The 27,014-nt window shown below is 40.7% G+C and overlaps 1 protein-coding gene across 1 annotated transcript in view; it reads left to right on the top strand.

The window, feature by feature from the left end:
• Positions 1 to 27,014, top strand: part of Nuak (Nuak family kinase 1) — a 161,196-nt gene that overhangs the window by 65,495 nt on the left and 68,687 nt on the right. The window contains 4 exon segments of the mRNA XM_019045871.2: positions 16,071 to 17,080; positions 17,083 to 17,118; positions 24,011 to 24,108; positions 25,052 to 25,168. Coding sequence (XP_018901416.2) covers positions 16,071 to 17,080; positions 17,083 to 17,118; positions 24,011 to 24,108; positions 25,052 to 25,168 — 1,261 coding nt within the window.

Here is a 27,014-nt window from a genome sequence, read left to right as displayed (position 1 = left end):
ATGTTCAAAGTTCCAGTTTGTGAAGAAACTGTAAAACCTGGCTCAGCCCCATCATTTTATTGCCTTAAATACGAAAATCGATTATAGCGTCTCAAATTTCATGAGACTCCCCCCCCCCCCATCCAAGATGGCGGCCAAAAGGTCTCCTTCAGGATGAGAAAAATTTCTGAAGCAAGTATACCGTGTTAGGTGTTTATTATTATGTAGCAGTCAGCAATCGCCTTGAGCATTAGAGTAAGGCCTGAATCTAAGATGGCGGCCAAAATGACACTTTCATATTTTAAAAAAATTCTGTCGGAAAAATGCCGTGTAATTTGTCGATTATTATATATTTTCGGTCGTAAAATCTAAATTTGCGGTCAAAAATCATCTTCTACATAGGCTGTCCCAAAACAACTGAGAGTAAGTCTGTATTTCAGAAACAATAATAGATATTGAAAGGCAGTTTGTGGGAGGTTGTAGCTCATATCCTCAGCTATCCAACGAGCCCAAGATTAGCTCATTTGGTCAAAATTTCGCTGAGTTACAGCAATTTTTCGGAAGCGTGTAAAAAATAACCCTACAGGATTTTTGAGTATTTTTTTCCTTGTCTGAAATGTTGTTCCGAGAGTCGCACAGTTGATCGCAACTTTGCAGATCTCGTTGGCACTGGTATAGATGCAAGTTCTAACATGTTTGTATGTGCTTTCATTGCATATCAGAGTTTTCTTCAACTTTCCAGCTCAGTGAAGCCAACATTGTTTGGCGTTAATGACACGTGTTTTCGTTCGGTGCAATGAGTTCGCCCGCGGAGCTGAAACAAGAGCATCGCTATGCCATCCGTTACTGTGTTCGCCGAGGTTTAACTGCCTCTGATACCGTGAAAGAGATGTCAGTTGCTCATGGAGAAAACCGACTTGGGGAGAACACTATTTATCGGTGGCATGCAGCTTTTTCCGAGGGTCGAGCTTTGATTCCGCATGGCGGCCGGCCGTCAACTTCTGCGGCGCGGCGTAGGAAAGTGTCATTAACGCTAGACAATGTTGGCTTCACTGAGCTGGGAAGTTGAAAAAAACTCTGATATGCAATGAAAGCACATACAAACATGTTAGAACTTGCATCTAGACCAGTGCCAACGTGATCTGCAAAGTTGCGATCAACTGCGCGACTCTCGGAACAACATTTCAGACAAGGAAAAAATACTCAAAAATCCTGTAGGGTTATTTTTTACGCGCCTCCGAAAAATTGCTGTAACTCAGCGAAATTTTGACCAAATGAGCTAATCTTGGGCTCGTTGGATAGCTAAGGATATGAGCTACAACCTCCCACAAACCGCGTTTTAATATCTATTATTGTTTCTGAAATACAGACTTACTCTCAGTTGTTTTGGGACAGCCTATGTACATGAAAGTAAGGGCTTAATCAAATATGACAGGTAAAATGACCCTTCCTGAAAAAAAAAAAATTCTATTAAAATTTCACCGTGTAAGATATCGAGTGTTGTGTATTTCTGGTCGCACAACCCGATTCTGCGGTCAGAAATTGGTGACATCCTATGTAAAATTTTGTGTAGAAGATTTTTGATCATTTGACAATTTTGCGTATCTGTGAAAATTTGTGAGTAAATTGTGGATTTTTGAGAGCACCTCAGTACCTTTCGATTTTGGACATGGGGGCCATTTTGAACATGTTGCCCTGGGATACGAACTTTATGATTGCTGGAAAAAGGTGTCCTAGAGACCCTAGAGGATACTCTGAAGTTTCAGGTATCACGCAAAAGTCACCTCCAGGCCCCTAGACTGTAGAAACTGCTTTTAAGTCAGATTTTTAAATTCATCATCTGAAAAAGTTTAACAAGCGTGTAAATCGATCAAGTTTTTATAATATTTTTATCAGCTTATATTATTCTGCAATTCTATTCTTGGTTTCTAACTTTTTCTTTTTCTAGTTTTATTTTCTAAATTTTCTTCAACTTGACCACTAGAGAAAATTTCAAAAAACATAACTTACCTCTTGATAATGACCATCTCGATTACATGAACGTCATTATCATTTCATTGCCCTCAGGATGTTGAGTATGAACCCAAAACCAACAAGTATCGAAGGAAAAAGGAAATCAAAGTAAATTATACGAAGCTAAAAAATCAACTTTTTGTACGGAGGGTCTGATCATACAGGGTGGCACAAAAGTCTTAATACTCCCCCGTAACTTCTAAACGAATTGAGATAGAGACCTGCAATTATGACGGTGCTCCTGTGTCAAAGTAAACTACTTTTTTGACCCCCCAAATTCTTTGGACCTCCCTGAGGGGAAGCTACGGATCCAACCTTTTTTTTAAAATAGCAACTCCTCTTATATAACACATCGTTGGATAGATAGTAAAAAAAAAAAAAATGGTGGAATGTTCAGGTCAATATCTCAATTTTTGACAAGATGGCAGCCTAAAAACGGCGGGAAATCAGTTCTGAGGGTTTTTCAGAGGTTCTCAACAAAGAAATGATTAGAATCCTAGTACTCGAGGGTTATTTGACACGGGAAAGTTGAATTTGACGACAGGTTGTCAAATTTCCGAAGTCTTTCCAAGATGGCGGCTGATAAAAATGGCAGGAACTCCTTTGTGAAGGGTTTTCAGGGATTTTTACTAACGGAATCATCGGCAAGCTGGATAGTATGCCTGGAAGTCCTTACTCTGAGGTTACTTGACACGGCAAAGGCGAATCTGACATCAGGTTATCAAAATTCCAAAGCAACTCAGCAAAGACGAATTTGACATCAGGTTATCAAAATTCCAAAGCCTTTCATCTTTTCCGTGGCAAAAAACCTTGGAATATGGACTTTCAGGCATTTTAATCAGCAAGAACCCCTGATGACCCTTCAAAATGCGGTTTTCGCGAATTTGATCGGCCGTCATCTTGGAAAGACTTTTAAATTTTGACAACTTAAGGTCAAATTCGTCTTTCTCGAGTCCAACAATCCGTGGGTGCCAGAATTCCGATATTGTACCTGATAAAAACCCCCGAAAAACCCGCAGAATTGGTTTTTCGTCGTTGTTTGGCCGCCATCTTGTCAAAAATTGAAATATCGGCCTGAACTTTGCGCCAAAATTTTTCTTTTTTTGTTATCCATCCAACAATGTGTCGCATGATAGGGGTTACCATTTGATATAAAAAAATTAGGGTCTGTAGCCCCCTTCCCCCCTCTGGGATTGGACGTACAATGTTAGGGAGTCAAAAAAGTAGTTTACTTTGACCCAGGAGCACTGAGAAAATTTCAAGTCTATATCTCAATTTTTGGTCATCCCGTATCTCGTTATCTTTGGATTGTTTTAGCATTAAAGTACTTGGATTTGTTTTTGTTCGGTTTCTTTTGATATTTTGGTTTTTTTTATCTTTTTTCTTTTTGTTTCTCATCTTTTTTGTTTTATTATTATTTACTTTGTTAACACACAATTTGAGTCAGGTATATAGAATATACTCATTTTCACCTCTAAAGAAAAATGATTTGATGAGTCGTATCTTGTTAAAATGTTACTCAAAGTAACATTTTTCTAGAAACCAATGTTCATTTTTTCAAGACCTGATCAGTTGTTTCTTGTTATAGTGTATCTCGAAATGAAGGATTCCTGGGAACATCGTTCGACTTTTCAATTCATCTTCAAAAACGTCACATCGAGATATGACCATTAATATTTTGTCAATTTGTTATCAAAAGTGAATAATCCACATTATCTCAACACTGCCCTAATTAGAGGGTTCTTACTGTACTGGTGTATTATCCGAACTCCACATTAATGAGTCTATTTTGCATCAATGTTACTATTTAAAGCTGAAAAATGTGTAATAATAATAATAATAATAAGTCATACCCTTCGTAATCGGCGCGACGGGAGCAGTCTCGAAAGAATGGAAGAAATTTAAGGAAGAAATCCCTGGGAAGCACTCTCTTGTCACAGCTCAGAAAGCAGCAATCCTCGGAACTGCTAGGATACTGAGGAAAGTCTTAAGTTGAAAACCTTAACCAAAGAATCCATACTCATTTGTTCCCCACAACCTAAACCCCTACCCCACCATCATCGACGAGAAGCAACCTCTGGGCGGGCGTCTTAGGACACAGTTCTCACCCCGGTTACTGCAAACCTTATCGTCGGCTGTAAATTGGCCATTCATAGCCAAGTTAACACCGGCCTCAACCCACTCTACTCTCTCTACCAATGAGCATTGTTTGCTCACGTGAAGAGAGCCCAACTACCCAGCAAAGCTGGAGATAACTTCGCATATAAAATAATAATAATAATAAACTGAAGAACGAAATCCCTGGGAAACAACTGAAGAACGAAATCCCTGGGAAACAACTGAAGAACGAAATCCCTGGGAAACAACTGAAGAACGAAATCCCTGGAATAAACTGAAGAACGAAATCCCTGGGAAACATTCGCCAGTATTGGCCCAGAAGTCTGCTGTGTTAGGCACTGCCAGAATCCTCCGGAAGGTCTTAAGCTAGGTGGAGCAGCGCGAATACACCTAGAACGTTCCCTTACACCAAAAACACCCCTACCGCCTACCACCTCAGGAAAGAAACCTTTAGGCAGGCGTCCTCCAGACACCTACCCTGCCTCGGTTCCTAAAACAGGTATCCTAGTCCGTGACGAGCCACCCCCCAAGGGGGAGTGAAAAAACCACCACCCGGCCACCCAAACCACAAACAGCCCTCATACCTAGGAGCATTGTTTGCCCCTGTGTGAGGGCTTAAAGCAACCCAGCAAAGCTGGTGACAGCAGTGAATATGAAAAATAATAATAATAATAATAATAATAATGATAATGATAATGATAATGATAATGATAATGATAATGATAATGATAATGATAATGATAATAATAATAGAATGTGAAAAACGGACACGAAAGTCATACCCTTCGTAATCGGCGCGACGGGAGCAGTCTCGAAAGAATGGAAGAAATTTAAGGAAGAAATCCCTGGGAAGCACTCTCTTGTCACAGCTCAGAAAGCAGCAATCCTCGGAACTGCTAGGATACTGAGGAAAGTCTTAAGTTGAAAACCTTAACCAAAGAATCCATACTCATTTGTTCCCCCACAACCTAAACCCCTACCCCACCATCATCGACGAGAAGCAACCTCTAGGTGGCGTCTTAAGACACAGTTCTCACCCCGGTTACTGCAAACCTTATCGTCGGCTGTAAATTGGCCATTCATAGCCAAGTTAACACCGGCCTCAACCCACTCTACTCTCTCTACCAATGAGCATTGTTTGCTCACGTGAAGAGAGCCCAACTACCCAGCAAAGCTGGAGATAACTTCACATATAAATAATAATAATAATAATAATAATAATAAAACGTGTCTGCTGATTGACGTCTCTATCCCAGCAGACAGGAACATCACAAAAAAGGAAGCTGAGAAGAAACTAAAGTATAAAGACCTAGAGATCGAAATCAGCAGGATGTGGAAGACCAAAACCCGAGTCATACCCTTTGTGATAGGAGCTACCGGAGCAGTCTCTAAAGACTGGACTAAACTGAAGAACGAAATCCCTGGGAAACATTCGCTAGTATTGGCCCAGAAGTCTGCTGTGTTAGGCACTGCCAGAATCCTCCGGAAGGTCTTAAGCTAGGTGGAGCAGCGCGAATACACCTAGAACGTTCCCACACACCAAAAACACCCCTACCGCCTACCACCTCAGGAAAGAAACCTTTAGGCAGGCGTCCTCCAGACACCTACCCTGCCTCGGTTCCTAAAACAGGTATCCTAGTCCGTGACGAGCCACCCCTCAAGGGGGAGTGAAATAACCACCACCCGGCCACCCAAACCACAAACAGCCCTCATACCTAGGAGCATTGTTTGCCCCTGTGTGAGGGCTCAAAGCAACCCAGCAAAGCTGGTGACAGCAGTGAATATGGAAAATAATAATATAATAATAATAATAATAATAATAAAACTGCAGGGAGGACTGTCTATGGTCTGGGGTATTCACGCACCTCCAGTCCCGAGTCACTTTCTGAGCACTCCCTTTGTGCCAGGAAGTACTTCAATAAAAAAAAAACCCAACCCGGGGTGTAAGCAAACCGTGCCCATCGGGTCTCTTGGCATCGGGTGCTTCTGAAGGTGTCTACCCACGGTGCCCTGGGATACCGGGCGACCTCCCAGAGTACGTAGCCTTACCCGGCGAAGAGGCTGCCGGGCGGACCGTCCAAATCCTCCTCTACTCGTGGGAACAACATGGATTCCAGAAAAATTACTAAACAACGCAAGAACTCTCAAATCACCCTAACGAATAGGGATAGAGATGAAGAGATGAACAGACCAACAAACTCGAGAACAAACCAAGCGGACCCAAGAAATGTGCCTACAAACACGCCACAAACTCTCAGCCCGACTCAAGTACAACCTTTGAGTAGCCAGCCAGACTCTCAGCCCAACCATACAAGGGCACGAACAAAATGGAGCGAGGCAGAATACAAAGAAGTCATGTGGTGCTACCTCTACATCAAAGGAAGCACAGGCAGCTGCAACATGAAGTCCATTTACAATCTCTGGAGAAAGAGAAACCCAGCTACCCGTCCTTATATTGAAGCAAATAAACTTGCAACCCAACGCAGGTACATAGAGAACCAAAAGAAACTGAATGAAATGCAACTCTCCGAAATCAAAGCAGACGTCCGTCTCCACCTTGGACAGACATCTCAGAGCCCAGAAAATGAGACCGAACGTTCGCGAAGCAGCTCAGCCAACCAAAAAGACCCAGAGGATGAGGGAATATCGTCTCAAGTAGCCCAATCCTCACGAAGAATTAAATGGACTCAAGAAGAGAACAAAGAAGTTATGTGGTGTCACTGGTATACTAAAGAAGGCACAGGCTTTTGCAACATAAAGGAGACGTATGATTTATGGAGAGCTAGGAACCCTGACACCCTATTACACATCAATGCGAATAAACTAGCCATGCAGAGAAGATACATAGAAAACAAAAGGAAACTTAGCGATGAGTTGCTTGAAGAAATTAAAGCAGATGCTATTGCCACACTAGAAGCATCAACTGAGGAACATGCCGGAGGAGCCCCCCAAGTGGCACCTGATGCACTGGATGATATCCTATCCCAAGACATCCTAGCCGAGCTAAACATCTCAAACCAAGCGTCACAAACTCCTCCTGGAAACCAGCAACCTACGAGCGATGAGCTGACAGAGACCAACCCTGAGCCGTTAGCCCCAACGCCAGAACCCAAGTCATCACAAAACGAAAAGCCAGAGTCACCAATTAGGAGACTCTACCAAGAAGTACTGGAGATGACCTTAGAGGAAAGAGAACCGATCAGAAAACTGAACGGCGCAAAAAAGGAGAAGGAAATCCTTGCACGGGCCAACAGTGAGGTGAAGACTATACTAGAAACCGAACAGGAATTGGACCTCTGGAAAATAAATTGCTTACTCTACGCGGCAGCTCTAACAGTCAGTGATGAAGCAAACAACCCAAGACCAGTAAAAAAGAACAACGCGAAAGAAACGAAACCCCTGTGGCAATAAAGGATCGATAACAGAATAAAAGAGCTGAGATGCAACCTTTCAGTGTTAACTAATTTCAAGGAGACTAGCAAGTCTAACGAGAAGCCAATGACACAGCGAGTTAAATCAATACTAGAAAAATACACTGACGAAGGAGAAGAATGCAATATTGACAATGTAGCCGAGCAACTTAAACAACGCATATCAGTGTTCAGCCAAAGGATCAGGAGATACAAAAAACGATCTAACCAATATAGGGAAAATAGGATGTTTGTAACTAACTGTAAGAGCTTCTACAGAAAAATCAAAGGGGACGGAGCAGAAACTGGTGCAACCCCTAAGAAACAAGAAATAGAGGAGTTCTGGAAAGGAATTTACGAAACTCCCACAGAGCATAACACCGAAGCGGACTGGATTAAGGATCTAAACGTCGAACATCAGATGGAATGGACTCCCCTAAATGAGGCAGAAGTAGCGAATGTCTTAAAGAATCTTGCGAATTGGAAAGCACCCGGCCCAGACAAGATACAGAGCTTCTGGTACAAAAAAATGCACCCCATCCACAAGTATCTAACAACAGAATACATAAAACTACTGGGGGGAGAAGAGTTCCCACCCTGGTTAGCTAAAGGGTGCACGTACCTGATACCGAAAAACAAAGAAACAGCGAACCCAAAGAACTTCCGCCCGATCACTTGTCTTAACATTATGTACAAGATATACACCGCTTTAATGGCTGGCAAAACTTACAAGTATTTAGAAAGTGCTGAACTCCTCCCAATAGAGCAGAAAGGGTGCCGAAAAGGAGCAAATGGATGCTTAGATCAACTCCTTATATCCAAGACTGCCATTGAAGACTGCAAAAGGAGGAAGAAAAATCTATCCGTAGCATGGCTAGACTACCAAAAAGCCTTCGACAGCATGCCACATAGCTGGATCATACGAGCACTGGAGATAATGAGAGTCCACCCAAATCTAGTCAACGCGTGTAAGAACATGATGAAACACTGGGCAACTGTCATCCAACTGAACGGAAACGCGGGCCAAATCGTAACTTCGGAAGTCAAAATCAGGCGTGGAATCTATCAAGGAGACGCATTCTCGCCCCTTCTGTTTTGCATAGGACTAATACCCCTATCGAAGAAGCTGAACGAACAACGGAACGGATACGACCTTGAGGATGGTTACAAACAACTGACACACCTTCTTTACATGGACGACTTGAAACTCTTCAGTAGCAATGAAACAAAGCTTCAACAACAGCTTTAAAACAGTAAAAGAATTTAGTGACGATATCGGAATGAAATTCGGCCTGGATAAGTGCGCCAAAGTGACTTTCAAGAAAGGAAAGTTTTTTAAAGGTGAAAATGTAACCATCGACAATGAAACCAGCATCAGACACACCTTCTTTACATGGACGACTTGAAACTCTTCAGTAGCAATGAAACAAAGCTTCAACAACAGCTTAAAACAGTAAAAGAATTTAGTGACGATATCGGAATGAAATTCGGCCTGGATAAGTGCGCCAAAGTGACTTTCAAGAAAGGAAAGTTTTTTAAAGGTGAAAATGTAACCATCGACAATGAAACCAGCATCAGACAACTAGACCCTGGTGAAACTTACAAGTACCTGGGCATGGAAGAGAATTCAGGAGTGCAAAATACAACAGTCAAAGAGAAGGTCAAGAAAGAATACATCCGAAGAGTTAGGGCAGTATTAAAGACAGAGCTGTCAGCAAAAAATAAGATTTCGGCCATCGGAGCACTTGCAGTTCCCATGCTTCAGTACGGATTTGCAATCCTAGACTGGAAGATGACAGAAATCCGAGCTCTGGACGTCAAAACAAAAAAATACCTAACAATGTACAAAATGCACCACCCATCCGCGGATGTTCACCGACTCTACGTCAGCAGAAAACTGGGAGGAAGAGGGTTGAGACAGATAGAAGCAGCGTACAAGTCCACCATTATCAGTACGAAATACTACCTGAGAAAGAAGAGAAATGAAGATCTGTTTCTTAAATCGGTACACGAGGCGGACACCCAGCTGAACACGCTACACTCGATTACCAAAAAAGCTGACAAGTTTGAAACTGAGTTAGAACAAAACTTTGAACAAACACCAGTTAAAAGCAGGAACCAAACAATCAAGAAGAAAATAGCCGAAACCTTAAGATCAAAATGGACCGAAAAGAACATGCACGGTCAGTACCCTCGCTTACTGGAAGAAGACAGAGTCGAAAGCACTCTTTCAACCATGTGGCTGAGCAAAGGAGCATTAAAAGGAGAAACCGAAAGCCTAATTGCAGCAGCCCAAGACCAGGCTCTTAACACTAGGTACCGAGATCGGAAAATACACGGCAGAGCCCGAGACAGTAAGTGCAGAATTTGCCATCAGCACGAGGAAACTATAGATCACATAATATCGGCGTGCCCGATCCTTGCCAAAAAGGACTACATAGAACGGCATGACAGAGTGTGCACCCATCTCCATCATAACCTGTGCAAAGAGTACAATATAGCAGTCGAAACAAACTGGTACGAGCACAAGCCAAAAGCTATCACAGCAACGGATGATGGACAAACAACTATCATATGGAATGTTCCGTCAGAACTGATAGGACGGTTCCGAACAACAGGCCTGACATCATACTGCGAAAAAGGGGGCAAACTTGCTTGCTTATCGACGTGTCAATCCCAGCGGATAGGAACATATCATTGAAGGAAGCCGAAAAAAGACTCAAGTATAAAGACTTAGAAATCGAGATAAGTAGAATGTGGAAAACGGACACGAAAGTCATACCCTTCGTAATCGGCGCGACGGGAGCAGTCTCGAAAGAATGGAAGAAATTTAAGGAAGAAATCCCTGGGAAGCACTCTCTTGTCACAGCTCAGAAAGCAGCAATCCTCGGAACTGCTAGGATACTGAGGAAAGTCTTAAGTTGAAAACCTTAACCAAAGAATCCATACTCATTTGTTCCCCCACAACCTAAACCCCTACCCCACCATCATCGACGAGAAGCAACCTCTGGGTGGGCGTCTCAGGACACAGTTCTCACCCCGGTTACTGCAAACCTTATCGTCGGCTGTAAATTGGCCATTCATAGCCAAGTTTACACCGGCCTCAACCCACTATACTCTCTCTACCAATGAGCATTGTTTGCTCACGTGAAGAGAGCCCAACTACCCAGCAAAGCTGGAGATAACTTCGCATATAAATAATAATAATAATAATAATAATAATAATAATAATAAATCTGCAGGGAGGACTGCCTATGGTCTGGGGTATTGACGCACCTCCTTTCCCGAGTTACTCTGGACGCACACTCTATGTGCCAAGGAGTACTTAATGAAAAGCCCAACCCGGGGTGTTATGCGAACCGTGCCCATCGGGTCCCTTGGCACCAGGGCGCTTATGTTGGTGTCGACCTACGGAGCCCTGGGATACCAGGCGCCCTCCCAGAGTTAATATAGCCTTACCCGGAAAGAGGTTACGGGTGGACCCTCTTAAATCCTCATCTTACTCGTGGGAACAAATATGGAAACGCGCAACTCTAAAGCAAGAAAAACCCAAAACTACAAAGGAAAAACCGACCGAACCGATGATAATGCAGAAGAATTGACTCAGGTCTCTGGGACAACACGGAAAAGAACGCAGAAACAGCAGAATCAGCTGAATCAAACACCACAGGCCCAAAGCACCACCAACTAGCCCTGCGGGTAAGAACACAAACGCACAGCGTAGGCAAGCAACAGAGCGAGTGAAGTGGACCACAGAAGAGTATGAAGAAATAATATGGTGCTACTGGTACATCAAAGAGAGCACTCAAAGCTGCAATATAAACGCCAACTATGACCTCTGGAGAAAAAGGAACCCGAACACCCGCCCGCATATCGATGCAAACAAGCTCGCCACACAAAGACGATTCATTGCGAAAAACCAAAAACTAAGTGAGGCACAAATTGAAGAAATCAAAGCTGATGTAGCCGCAAACCTAGCAACACAATGTGAACGGGGTGTCACCAGAAAAACCCAAAATACCAATAACAACCAAAACTCCCCTACCACAATGAATAATGCAGCCAACCACACCCAGAGAGTACAATGGAGCGAAGAGGAATACAAAGAAGTCATATGGTGCCATTGGTTTGTTAAGGAAAACACGGGCATCCACAACATAAAGGCCACCTACGAGCTATGGAGGCAACGAAACCCTAATGCCCGCCTGCATCTCAACGCTAATAAGCTAGCCACGCAACGAAGATACATCGAGAACAAGAAAAAACTAACCGAACAACAGCTTCAAGAAATTAAAGACGATGTTCACTCCACCATAGAAGCATCCACTGACCAACACACAACTGAAAGCTCACCAGGTGATGCCACAAACGACGAGAACCGCCCGCCGAGACGGAATGATCCAACTGACCCAGGGAATCAGAGTCAACGCCAGACATACCTCAAACCAACGAAACTCCCAGAAGAAGTAAGCAGCTAAGAATACCATCTCCAGAACCAGAACACGAAACAACTCCCCAAGAGCAGAACATGGCAAGTACACTAGAAACAACGACCTCTTTATCAAAGCTAAGAAGCGTGTATCAAGAAGTTCTCGAGATGAATCTGGAAGAAAGAGAGCCGATAAGGAAAATAAAGGGGGCGAAAAAAGACCAAGAAATCATCATGCGAACTAACAATGAAGTACAAAATATGCTTGAGAGCGAAGAAAATCTCGACCTGTGGAAAATCAACTGCTTGCTCTACGCTGCAGCCCTCACAATCAGTGACGAGTCGAACGGCCCAAAAGGAACTAAAATGAACAAGAAAGAAAGTAAGCCCCTATGGCAAAAAAGAATTGAGTTCAGAATCCAAGATCTGAGGAGGAACCTTTCAGTACTAGCTAACTTCAAAATAACGAGCAAGGAAAAAGGACAACAGACAACCCACAAAGTCCAGTCAATCCTGGATAAATACACCGCGGAAGGAGAAGAAAGCAGTATAGACAATGTAATGGAGCAACTGAGGCAACGTATTGCTGTCTTTAGCCAAAGAATAAGAAGATACCAGAAAAGATCAAATCAATTCTCTCACAACAGAAGCTTCGAAACCAACTGCAAAAGCTTTTACAGGAACATCAAAGGTGACTCCTCCGACATAGGTGAAATCCCAGAGAAAGAAAAGGTGGAAGAGTTCTGGAAAGGAATCTACGAAGTCCCTACTCAGCACAACTCGGAGGCTGGGTGGATCAAAGACTCAGAGGTCACGAACAACAAAATGGAATGGACAGATCTCGGTGATGATGAACTGATAACTACCATAAAAAACCTTGCAAACTGGAAAGCACCCGGCCCAGATAAGATACAAAGCTTCTGGTTCAAAAAAAATCCCTAGCATCCATAAGTACCTAACAGCCGAGTACAATAAATTACTGAACGGGAAAGAATTCCCACCATGGCTGGCCAAAGGGACTACATATCTGATAGCGAAGAATAGAGAAACGGCAAATCCAAAAACTATAGGCCCATAAGCCTCAACATAGCGTATAAGATCTTCACGGCACTTATGGCCGGAAAAACGTACAAATACCTAGAAGTGCCAAACTACTCCCTATAGAGCAGAAAGGGTGCCGCAAAGGAGCTAAAGGGTGCCTTGACCAACTCTTAATATCCAAAACCATCATTGAGGACTGCAGGAAGAACAAGAAGAACCTATCGATCGCATGGCTGGACTACCAAAAAGCCTTCGACAGCATGCCTCACAGCTGGATCATCCGTGCACTGGAACTCATGGGAGTGCACCCGAATATAGTAAACGCCTGTAAGAACATGATGGAGCACTGGTCAACATGCATCCAACTAAGAGGAAAAACAGATACAATTATCACCTCTGAAATTAAAATAAGACGAGGAATCTACCAAGGGGACGCGTTCTCCCCCCTTCTGTTCTGCGTTGGATTAATACCCCTCTCTACACGACTAAACAACATGAACAATGGATATAACATCAAGGCAGGCCATAAACAACTGACGCACCTCCTGTATATGGATGATCTGAAACTGTTCAGCAGCAGCGACGAGAAACTGCAAAATCAACTCGAGACGGTGAAAGAATTCAGTGACGACATAGGTATGAAATTTGGCCTAGATAAGTGTGCCAAGGTAACCTTCAAGAAAGGTAAATACATCCACGGAGAAAACATGGATATAGACGTCGACACCAGCATCCGACAGTTAGACCCAGGTGAAACATACAAATACCTCGGAATGGAAGAAAGTATAGGTATTCAACATAAGACAATAAAAGAAAAGGTAAAGAGAGAATACATACGACGAGTAAGAGCAGTACTAAAGACAGAGCTAACGGCAAAAAACAAGATAACTGCAATCGGAGCGCTAGCCGTACCCGTTCTACAGTACGGATTTGCAATTCTGAATTGGAAAATAAAAGAAATAAAAGCGCTAGACATAAAAACAAGAAAATGTCTGACAATGCATAAAATGCACCACCCATCCGCAGACGTTGACAGGCTATACGTGAGCAGAAAACTAGGAGGACGAGGACTTAGGCAAATAGAATCAACATACAAATCTTCCATCATCAATGCGAAGTACTACCTCCAGGAAAAAAAAAACGAAGACCCTTTTCTCAAAGCCGTATATGCCGTCAACCTTGCTCTAGACAAAGACCACATTGCGAAAGAAGCAAACAAGTTTGAAGCCGAGCTCGGAGAAAACTTTGAAGTGGCCCCCATAAACAGCAGGAAGCAAAAAATCAAAAAGAAAATCTCAGAAAGCATCAGAACCAAATGGAAAGGAAAGATCATGCACGGGCAGTATCCACTGATGCTAGAAAATGACTCTATCGAGAGTAATCTCTCACCATCTGGCTCAGTAAAGGTGTACTAAAAGCAGAAACAGAGAGCCTAATTGTAGCGGCACAGGATCAAGCCTTAAACACAAGGTACCGAGAGAGGAAAATCCACAAGAAACATATGAATAGCAAATGCAGAATCTGCCATCAGTTCGAAGAAACCATTGAGCACATAACATCAGGTTGCCCAATTCTAGCCCAAAAGGACTATATCGAGAGACACGACAGAGTATGCACCCAACTTCACTACAGCCTCTGCAAAGAATATGGAATCGAAGTCGACGCAGATAAATGGTATGAACACAAACCGAAAAACACTGCAACAACCAGAGATGGAGAGACAACGATCCTGTGGAACTTCCCTATCAGAACCGATAGAACTGTTGAGGCAAACAGACCGGACATCATCCTACGTAGGAAAGGCCAAACGTGTCTGCTGATTGACGTCTCTATCCCAGCAGACAGGAACATCACAAAAAAGGAAGCTGAGAAGAAACTAAAGTATAAAGACCTAGAGATCGAAATCAGCAGGATGTGGAAGACCAAAACGCGAGTCATACCCTTTGTGATAGGAGCTACCGGAGCAGTCTCTAAAGACTGGACTAAACTGAAGAACGAAATCCCTGGGAAACATTCGCTAGTATTGGCCCAGAAGTCTGCTGTGTTAGGCACTGCCAGAATCCTCGGAAGGTCTTAAGCTAGGTGGAACAGCGCGAATACACCTAGACGTTCCCACACACCAAAAACACCCCTACCGCCTACCACCTCAGGAAAGAAACCTTTAGGCAGGCGTCCTCTAGACACCTACCCTGCCTCGGTTCCTAAAACAGGTATCCTAGTCCGTGACGAGCCACCCCCCCAAGGGAGAGTGAAAAAACCACCACCCGGCCACCCAAACCACAAACAGCCCTCATACCTAGGAGCATTGTTTGCCCCTGTGTGAGGGCTTAAAGCAACCCAGCAAAGCTGGTGACAGCAGTGAATATGAAAAATAAATAATAATAATGATAATAATAATAATAATGCAATTTTCAAGTTTAAACTTAATGACATTAAAGAAACTAAAACAGATAAGTTTTACAGGAGTCTACTTAGAATCTTAATTTTTTAATCATGATATTTTAGCAAGAAGTACCTTTAATACATTTCCTTTTGAGCTGGTAGCAGGAATCAATTTGTTTTTGTTGTCTTGAAATAATAGGTGTGTAGTGACAAATGTTTTCTGTGGGGCAGTTTTATCGTGTAAAAGAGCAGTAAGAATGATATTTGCTATCCGGGAGTGTATCGCTAATTGTTTTACTTTTTCTTCTATCAGGGTTGTCTCAATATACAGCAAAAGCTGAATTATCTTTGGTAATATGGTCAGTGGTGGTTTTGGATGTTCTACCAGGTTACTTAAGACAACATCTAATTTTGTGTACGAAAACGGACGAAAAGAATAGTGGAGAGTAAGTTTCCTAAAGGCACAGTTAAAAGGGAAAACTGGGTACGTATGTGTAAGAGGACGGAAGAAAAGAACCAATGGTGATGAGTTACTCTCTGAAAGACCGCAGTGTAAAAATTAGTTTGGATAATTTGGAGTTCGGACAATCTAAGTTCTGATTTTCTGGTGTCTGATTTTTAATCATAATCATGTGTAGGCAAAGTTAGTTGAACCTTGTATTTGTATTTTTATATTTCTTTTTTCTTTCTCTGCCCAGAACCATCTGTCACTCCTGTTGAAGATAAAAATGCATCCGGTGTCGAAAAAGTGAAAGTAAAAATGAAATCTAAAAGAGAAAGGTCTAGTAGTAGGTCGAGAAAGAAGGAAAGTTCAACATCCGTGGACTCTGATGGCAGTGGATTAAAGCAAAAAAAAAAAATTGTAAAGAAAGAAGAGAAAATGATACACAGAGAAGAGGCACTACAACCTGAAATCCTGGAAAATGATGCTGAAAATATTGAAAAACTGAGAAAAAATATTACAATGATTAACAACTCTTTGATGGACACTGAAGCTTGTAAAGTTTTTAAAGACCCAGAAAAGTACTCTTTGGATGTAAAAGAAGTTCCTGCTTCAACTGAGAGAAGGACAGAACACAAAGAGCCCACGCAAGAACCACTGTTGGAAAGAGGTGATAGTGATCATAATGTTGAAAAACCTAAGTTAAATGAAAGAAGATGCTCCAAAGTATCTGAAGCAGCGGAAAAATTCGCTTCTCTTAAAAACACAACGGTCAACAAACCTGAGAAGAAAATATTTCTTCCAGGGGTTAAAGTGGGTGATGCTAAACGTGAATATGAGAGGAAATCCTCCCTGGTTGAGTCTTCAAGTAATCTTGCATGGGCATCACCCTCACGAAAAAGCTTCTCTGGAAAATCAAAGAGTCCCTCCCCCGCTGCTTCTGTAGAGATGAAGTACTCTCTTGCTTCGACCATTAATCTTAACAAATTGGCTGAAAGTGCTCTTAAGAAATCATCAGAAGATGTGACTCCCTGTAGTTCTGCTGATGTTTCACGAACGTCTTCCATTTCTGCTACAAATGAGGTGCTTGCATCTGGTGTTAAGAAATCGCCAGATGAAGTAAAGGAAAAGAATCCAAAAACTCCTTCCAATAAGTCGCATGATAATGCAGTTATTACAAAACCAACCGAGAAAATTACCAAAAGAAGCTCTGAGTCTTCTCTGTTGAAATCGTCTAGTGCGACCACAGCTTCTCTACAGACCCAGACCCCACTCATCAAGCCAAAGTTAAAAATGCTGTAAAGGTAATAATATTTTCATGCAAGGCTCAATCTCTCCTTTCATAGTTTTAATAAGATCGTCAAGTAATTTTCAGCTCTTGCATTATTGGAAAAAAGTGAGTGCACTCAGGTCGATTACATTTAAACGTGCATCGACCAGAAAGCCAAAATGGCGTCCGGAAATATCCTTCCCTTGTAGGGTACTCTTTAGACCATGGTGTCTAGAATTCTTAACACCATGCCCATTCCCTGATTTTCGGGAACTAATTCTCGGATGAAAAACTATTGTTTTGAAAAACTCGGATTGTTTTAGTTTCGAATTAATTTTCTTGGACTTTCCTGATAGCTGAAAATAATATACTTAAGAATGCTACATTCACAATTTTGAAAAATCTTAATTAGCTTAGTTGGTACAGGGCTTGAAGTAATGCAACCTCATGGGTGTTCTCCGATTTTTATGGCTGACCGAACTTGTCTCTCTTTTTTCGGTCTTGTACTACCTTTTTCAGCCCACACGAATGGTTGGAATTTCATCTCCATATCGTAGCCGTGCACTCAAGTTTTGCCATCGAAAATTATCCTATCCAAAAATGTAGGATCATTGTTAGAACGTTCAAGAAGCTAAAGAGAAATTGACATTCGGTTAGATTCTTGTTCAACGGACAGCAATCACAGGACAAGTTTACCTGAAACTCGATGCATGTCTAAATATTCTATCAAAATTATATCTACAGAGCCTTCAGAAATATCACATTGTTCAGCAAGTTCGAAACAAAGACATTGAGTAGAGTAGACTGTGCGCTGTGAAATGGAGCGGTGGCCACTTCTCTTCCATTCGCATGCCGCACCGACCGATGAGTGCGGGAACACCGAAATGGCACCGGTGAGGTAGTGAGCCCCAGCCGTCCCCAGCTCGCGGTAAATGAACAGTGTGCTTATACGAGGTTGGTATGGTTCGGCTCCGAAATCTTTAGTTATTAATTGATTAGTGCGAATACTTTCGGCTCATGTGTTCTTTAATTATAATGAAATGTTTCTGTGTGAAGATGTGTTTTAGTTTTCATGATTAAACACCACACAACTCTCAATTTATGGTATGCTTACATGAGCAAATTCTTGATGAACCGGGCAAGAAACAAGAATTATTATGTCCCGATGATAATTTTTAAACTTTGACTACATTTAGCCCTAAGGAACTACTATTTTTGGTTTATTTGTTTTATTACCTATCTACACAGGAAACTAACACACGACACAACAACGGATCATGAACTAATGGCACATTTTGTTCTTCCTAAGATGAGCCAGAAATAGCAGTTCCTCATTGAAAATTGTAGTCAACATAGTGTCATCAATTTCAAAATAGTGTTGTTTCAGTTTGTGATATTTATTTGTGATAAATGTAATATTAAGTAAATGCCCTCAGCATTTTGCTGAAAACATAGCATAAGTACTGTGTTTTTTTAATTTTATAGAGGAAAGTAAGGACATGATAAAAACTCATTTCATAGAATCCACTACACTGCAATGTGCAGAAAAATTGAGGCTCTGGGTGCAAGAATGGCACTTCTTGGTTGTGGTGGTTCAAAATCTCTACTAATATTTCATCAGTGAAGGAAATTCATGGATTTCGTTGAAATTTCTACTGAGTTATTTTTCATGATTCTGCAATTTTCTGTGAAAAAAATATTTGAAATTTACCATTAGAAACTACTCTTCTAAACAAATATGAGCAACATAGATTCTGGAACATCGATAAAAAGAGGTGCCCTTCTCGAGCGCAGCGACTTAATCACAGAGCCGCCTAAAAATGCAAAGGAATTAAGAGCAATTACTTATTCATACTTTTTGAAAATAAACAGTATCCACGATCGCCAGTCATAATAAGTGACGGAAGTATTGATTTTGAAATTTTTGAGCAGATTAAACATTAAGTTGCGACTCGCAAATTAGTTTTATAATAATGCTTGAACATTATCTTTTTCAGTGGAATAATCTTAAATCTCGGTACTCTGAAACTGCCGAAATCGTTGCCCCTCTTTTTCGGCTTTTCATCAAATCTTTCTCTTAGATCAAGATGGACAATAGCTTTAAGTAACTCTCTCGTAACTTTTACATGCCTTTTTATGTACAATACATAACATTATTCCTCGTTTTTACCCTTGATTAATATGATTGACCTCATTTTAAATCCTTTTTGTACCTTTTACAAAATTACTTCTTATCCACGCCGTCATCTTTACAAGCTGCACGTATTATAAGAACATCCGTCTGATACGCAGGTCACTTTCCTCATATTTTCAATTATGAAGCGTTTTTTCCAGTCAGTAATGACTGTAGAGAAACGAAAATTGTTCAGAGTAAAAGTAAATTTCATGCTATTAACATGTGGTCCTTGTATATTTTGCCGAAAAATGAAGTGGAAACGGGTAATTCGCGAAAATCCGAGCGCGCAACTAATTTTTCCAAGTACGCGCAACGCCGGCTCATGCTGCGTGGGGCTCAGTCGCGAGCTCCCACCCCGCCCGCCCATTACGGAGTCCCGCCGAAGTGGCCTCGCTCAGCTGACACGGCGGAGATAGGGAGTGCACGGTCTACTCTATTCAATGCCTTTGGTTCGAAACGACCATTTTCGGGCACTTTTACCCGCACTTCTTCCATGTGGCAAATTTCAGTCAATTCCCATACTCCTTATCTGCGACAGACTCCTGACCAGTTTTGAATCTTTTAAACCACTCAAAACAGTGAGAACAACTCATGCAATGATCTTGGTAAACTTTACCTAGCATACCAAAAGTTTCAGTACAAGGTATACCGACTTCAAAACAAAATTTAATGTCAAATCTTTGCTCTATCAGTGATCGCAAGATGAAAATCGCAGAATGCACCTGACTTACTCGTATTCATGGTGACACAGAATGAACACTGATGAAAATAATCAAAATCTGTAAATCTTGCGATCTTCAGTATGTTATCAGCTATCAGGAAAGTCCAAGAAAACCTAATTCGGGGGCATTGTGGGCTAGTTATCACCAAAATCCGGTTTTTTATTGAACAGACCTCGTAAATGTCCAGTCCAACCTATCAACGTTTGTAAAGTAAGTTGTCCACCTACAAAAAGGTTCAAAAATGAAAGTCTAAGAAAGTTTAGGTAGGGTAGATTCTCTAGAATTATTCTCTTCTAATTGGTCCTCACAATAGTACTTTACAGTTGGTGAACTGGTTGTTATGACTTCAAAATTCTATCAGTGTTAAAAAATGTATCAGTGTATCAGTGTTCATTAATATTGGAAACATTGAAACATTTTCCTCTTTTCCACCTTCTTTTTTCATTGTAATGGTCACTCTTATAACCTCCTAAAGAAGGAAATAAATATTCTGAGTCATGATAATTTCCTCTATCACTATCACTCCAAAAATAAGTAGGAGACGCCAATTCAATGGAGGTGCAAACGGAAGGAGGAATGTGATTCAAATTTTTATTGGACAATCTGCCCACAGTCATGAACCTGGGGCACAAGGAAATGCACATGGAAAGAACAACTTAGTACTGAGCTAAAAGCTAAGGTAAAATAGTGCCTACTACATGCAGTAGTGCTGAGCCCTACAGCCTGCAGGGCTGGACCCTAAAGCTGTACTACACAGGGTGATCCAAAAGTCTCTTCCACCCCCTCTAACTTTTTACCTAATTGAGGTAAAGATTTGAAACTTGGGGGATAATCCTAGGTCAAAGGTTAGCCCCCAACTTTTTAGCCCCCCTAAAATTTTCAGGGGGGCCCCCCTTGGGGGGCCACGGCCCTTAACTTTTAATTTTCAATTTGGAAGACCCCCTTTGTGATAGCTCGTTCAAAAGAGCATAAAAAAGAAAACTTTTCGCGCAAACCCGAAGTCAATACCTCAAACCGTTTCAAAATGGCGGCCGGTTAAAGTTAAAAATGGCCGAAAATTCACACCGGTTATTTGTCGATGGATTTGCGCGAAAATCTGTATGTAGGGGTATTTTGACACGAGTAAAACGAATTTGACGTTAGATTTTCAAAAAAACCCAAATTTCCATTATGGCCACCGGTTAAAGTTCAAAATGACCAAAAATTGATTTTTTTAGAAATCTAAGTTCAAATTTGTTTATCTTATGCCAAAATACTCTCAAATTCCAAGTTATAGGCAAATTCATCAGGAAAAAACCGAGGTGACAATTTTCGGCCATTTTAAACTTTAACCGGTGGCCATTTTGGAAATTTGGGTTTTTTTGAAAATCTAACGTCAAATTCGTTTTTCTCGTGTCAAAATACCCCAACACACCGATTACCGCGCAAATCCATCGACTAATAACCGGTGTGAATATTCGGCCATTTTGAACTTTAACCGGCCGCCATTTTGAAACGGTTTGAGATATTGACTTCGGGTTTGCGCGAAAAGTTTTCTTTTTTTATGCTCTTTCGAACGAGCTATCACAAAGGAGGTCTTCCCATTTGAAAATTAAAAGTCCGGGGCCGTTGCCCCCCAAGGGGAGCCCCCCTGAAAATTTTAGGGGGGTCAAAAAGTAGCTCCCTTTGATCTAGGATTATCCCCCAAGTTTCAAATCTTTACCTCAAGTAGGTAAAAATTTAGAGGGGGTGGAAGGGACTTTTGGATCACCCTGTATAATGTGACTATACTGCGGGAGTAAGATGATTACTGTATATGTATTATTCTATCTCTTCCTTTTTATTACCAATGATTGTTAATATCTTCTTTACATTTATCAATGGGCCCGTTGCAAACTTTTGCTAGAGCAAAAATAAGAGCCGTTTCTTATAGATAATGCCTCAAAAATCACGATGAGCCCATTGGCAATGTCTGAAATGCACTCATAACTTCACAGTCTGCGTAAGAAATTTGCGGTTTTTTGAGCTTCCCGCTTCAAAAGCGATACTACGGCACAGGTGAACATTTTGTAAAAGGAGTCGTTCCATCGTCGGCAATACTCATCATGGCCGACGCCAATCCGCCAAAACACGTGTGATGGGACGAGATAATACCTGAACTGGATTAGACCAGATAACAATCGGCGTGTTTTAACGTTCATGTTTTCCACGCCCGAATTGATTGACCTTGAACTCTCCTCGAATTAATTTAAAGTTGAACTTATTTTTATCGCGCTGCATTATGTTGATGAAATTACCTTTCTCCCGATCACTTTTTATCCGGTTCTCAGACGATAGCTATTTCAATGTTAATCATCATCATCAGGTCACTTCGACTTCGACTTCGGTAAACACTAACAGTCACATCTTATATTGTTAAAATTTACTAAAATTTACTATAAAACACTTTAAAAACTCGTGGGTGCACCCGTCGCGAACGCGTTCTTATCACCGGCGTTCCGGCCGTTGCGTCATCGAGATGCCCGTTCGTTGTTGGTGCGTGCGCATATCTCCGAGTAGGATTGGAGGGGCTATCAGTGTTGCCACCTCACTCTCTTGTTGGTTATTGAGCAGGTTGTCACCTTTCTGGGACTCTATGTAAAATTGCTCATAAAGGTTCATTCTCTTTCCTTTGGCGCATTTTTTCTTTACTTGTACTTCCGTGGCTTCCGGGTCATGTTTAGTGCTTATTAAATGATCTGCCAACGACGATTTACCCGATTTTTGAAGACGGGCACTGGCTAGGTGTTCTTTAACTTTCAGAAGAAATTCAGAAAACTGTGCAAGAGGGGAGAAAGCATAAAATTACCTTTAGTAACAAACCCAATTTAGGTAGAGTCCTTATTAACACCAAAAATTTTAACAATATAAGATGTGACTGTTAGTGTTTACCGAAGTCGAAGTCGAAGTGACCTGATGATGATGATTAACATCGAAATAGCTATCGTCTGAGAACCGGATAAAGAGTGATCGGGAGAAAGGTAATTTCATCAACATCTCCTCGAATTACGCGCAGAACTGCGCGCAAGCGTCGGCCATGATGAATATCGCCGACGATGGAGCGACTCCTCTAACAAAATGTTCACCTGTGCCGCAGTATCGTTTTTGAAGCGGGAAGCTTAAAAAAACGCAAATTTCTTACGCAGATTGTGAAGTTATGAGTGCATTTCAGACTTTGCCGATGCGCTCAACGTGATTTTTGAGGCATTATCTATAAGAAACAACTCTTATTTTTGCTCTAGCAAAAGTTTGCAACAGGCCCATTTAATATATTTAAGTGCTGTTTTATTGGTACAGCTCAGCTTTACTCCCTTTGGTGAGCGCTATTTTACCTGAAGGGTTAGGGTTCAGCGCTAAGTTGTTTTTCCTGCGCATAGCTCCCCTGCTCACTCTTGGTACATTTTTTTTAAAATTGGTTGTAACGCGTTTGCCTATTTCATAAATAGACTTATGCATTCTTGAACCTCTAAAATGTGGACATTACATCTTGGACCCTTGGACGTTGCATTTTGGACGTTAAAAGTTCGGACCCAACATCCCTAAATCCTCAAAATATGCAACTTGAACCCTTTTTTTGTGGCTTAATATCATTCAAAAACAACCCTGAAAAATTCCTAAGCTCATTAAAGAGGAAAGTCTAACATTCAACTCACTTTTCCTATTTTTTTATTATTATTATTTTTCCTCACTTTCCATGATTATTTTTTCCATTAAAAAATAATCATGTTGCACACAAAACCTACGCAAATAGTTTCTTTTGATCTAAGTCATTTGCACATAGTTCAAGTGAGCATGATTATGTCTAAAAAATGAGTAAGTACAAAAGATGAATAATGAAATCCATACCTACTCATTGTTTTCTTGTTCTTTTTAACTGAAAGTTACAATTTATACCTATGAGAATTGAGCAAGCCTGGAAGAAAAGAAAAAGACAAAAGAAAATGTCATGTGTAATATTCGATAAAAATTAAAATTCTAATTACCTTTTTCATTTCATTGGGTATTTGTAGGTTATTAGCCAAGCGATTTCAGCAGATGGAGAGAACAAAGCGGCAACTATTCAGCACAGAAAAAGATCCAGAGCTGAAATTGTTCTAGCCCCTCCTGTGTAAGTTTTCTTGCGCTTCTCGTATTTTTTTTTTTTTAAATTGTTTTTTAAATGCGTTTTTGTCGACTAGCTTAGAGTTTTCCTTCCAAGCCCTTGTAGCAATTCTTTTGAAAACAGGTTTGAAAAATCAGCATCATTGTCAGAGACTTATTTTAAATTAGTTAACAGTCTTTCTATGCAACTCTCGTCATTAAAGAAAGCCTTACTGTTTTATAAAAGGGAGACTTTTGCAGCCGGGAAGGTTGTTACAGAGCAGAAGAAACTAAACAAATGAATTAGCTCATTTTCACAGTAAGGATACAAGTATCATAAGTTGCAATAGTTTGCAATTCAGTTATAAAGATATCGCCATTGCATTGGAGCGTTGTATATGGTGTCTGTCTACCACTTATAGGGGCTCCTCTTATTCAAATTTCTTGGAGTTGAATCATGATAAGTTGTAATTTCACTCTGCATTGACAATTATCTATCCTCCCATTACATGGAACTCATTCTACTGATTACTTGAAATCAGCATTTTCTGACCAAACGATGTAAAAATATCGCAATCTCATGGTTTAAAAAATCTCAATTTTATTTCAATATTTTTGTTGCTCAGTGCTGATTGGGAACTGTCACAAAAATGTTTACTAAGAAGTCAGTCTACAATAATCCGTGTTGTAATAGATTTTATCATTTAGAATCATCGTTTTGGAACTTACTTGAAAGGAGGTCTAACTTGAGGGTCCACTTTGAATAACATGAAACATTAAAATATCAGAGGTGTTAAGAAAGGGGTAAATGCTAAAGGTTCATTCGAGACTTCAAAGAAATTTCAAGATTGCCACATAGTAACAGGATGCAGAAAATAATGTTTTGCATCCCCTATGGTTACTTATACAAAACATTAAACCAAGTTTTGCCTCTTTTTTTTACTAATTTCTGCATTTTATGCTCATATTAGGAGTAGTCCCGCAAAAGTTCCAGAGTACAAGAGTGAAGTGGAACACTTTATTAACGAACCACAAGCACCATTAAAGTCTGAAGTCACGATTCCCATCGCTGCTCCCACACCACCTAAGTAAATATCAACACACTTTCTTATATTGTCACTTTGATAGTAGTAATAATTAGAATGTAAGGAAATCGCCTAGCTTAAAAGACAATAAGTACACACATCATAGTCAGATCTAGTGAATGAATTCCATACATCTATCAAGCAAGTAGGAACCATGCACATGCTGACTCTATTGAGCCGCCGCTTTGAGAAAAATTGAAGTTGTGACTTCAATAAGTTACAGTGCTTTTTGAGTTCTTAGTGTACCTATGTAACTACCAACTTTCAGCTCAATCAAGGCATATTTACTCCTGTACTCCTTAATTTTCTCCCACTAACTGATCAAAAGATTATGAAAAGGCCATGGTTGTAGCGCTGCAAATTCACGATCTGCCTGTTAGAAGAAGAGATCAGTCCTGCTGAAGTAACGTAAATCTTTACACTTCAACTCAAAACTCGTACTCTGGTCCATTAGGTAACCACTTAGCTCGTGGTATGGGTACACTTCAATAATGGATGATGAATATAATAATAATAAATAACGAAACTTTATTATGCTCCTTTTTTTTACAGTTTAGCAAGATTATTTAGGGCTTCTTAAAATAAGTGCGAACAAAAGAAAAGTAACATAATAAAACCACTCACTAAGTTTGGACCTTGTGTCGGGTGGGGTCTTATTAATTGATAAATAAATGTTAAGTAATCATTTGAAGAAAGGCGGAACAAGAAGTGAAAAAAAAAGAAAAGAAAGAAATAAAAAGAAAGAAAGAAAGGAAAGGAAGTAGTAGTAGTAAAATAATTTTATTTTAAAGCGGTGCTTTAGCATCTAAGGCCATTTACACCTCTAAAGAGGGCAAAGGAAGGAAGAAAGAAAGAAAGAAAGAAGAAAAATACCACTTTATCCCCTTCCCAACCCCCGTTTACCCTTTCTCCCTCCTCTTTTGGTAGTTTATTCTGAGTTTTTACTCAGGTAATGATTTTTAAAAATAATAATATATGGTGGATTTCTTCTTTTTCTCTCTCAATTTATTGATCCTGCAGAATGTCTGAGACTTTTTCTTTTGATACTAAGTGTACTTCTCAATGTAAGAGTAGGAGTAATCCAATGAGTATAAGTGCTCTTTTTCTCTTTTGGTTTGAGTCTGCTTTGTTTTTGTTGATTCAATACCTTGCTTCCCAGGCATCATCATGCAACTCTCCATTTTTAATTTTGGCGTTTGCTACCCATGTAACTACCGCAGATCTTGAATTTCTGATATTTCAATCAAATTTTAGTCATTATTGTAATGAAATTAGCCTTGCTTATGCCACAGACGAAATCCAAGTTTCTGGAAACATGATGGATTTCAAGCCGGGTTGAGTCAATGTAAACACTTAAACCTAGATTTAATTCCGGCTTCTTTATCTTAACTTGACTTCATTCTGCTTGCGCTTATGCAAGTATCTCAATTCAGGTTGAGTTCAGAGTTTTGTTTACCATATTCAGAAATAATATGGCAGATGAAAGATCTTACCTGCATAAATTAGAATCTTTATTATACAGCCACAAGCAAAATCTTGGAAGCACTATTTCTGACGAACTGCCGGACCGATAAGGATGATCTTTACATGTATGTCATCTGTAGTAGATGTAGATGTGCAAAAAATTATGAAACCCCGAACTTTTAATGTTGTAGAGCTTTTAAAGCTCAAGTCACTTAAGTCCAATGTTAATAGCGTGAGAGATATGTCGTTTCCGCTAGAAACGTCAAGGTGTGAGATTCTACCTGAGTGACTTGAAAAAACAATAAAACAATGGAAAAGCTCGTAAAGGGCTCGCCTCATCCGAAGAGTTGAGGAACAGTGCATCGCTCAGGGTTCAAGGTCCAAG

Source organism: Bemisia tabaci, chromosome 1 (assembly GCF_918797505.1).
Source record: "Bemisia tabaci chromosome 1, PGI_BMITA_v3".
Classification (NCBI taxonomy): Eukaryota; Metazoa; Arthropoda; class Insecta; order Hemiptera; family Aleyrodidae; genus Bemisia; species Bemisia tabaci.
Note: the sequence above shows the minus strand (reverse complement) of the source record. Positions and strands in the feature narration are given on the sequence as shown.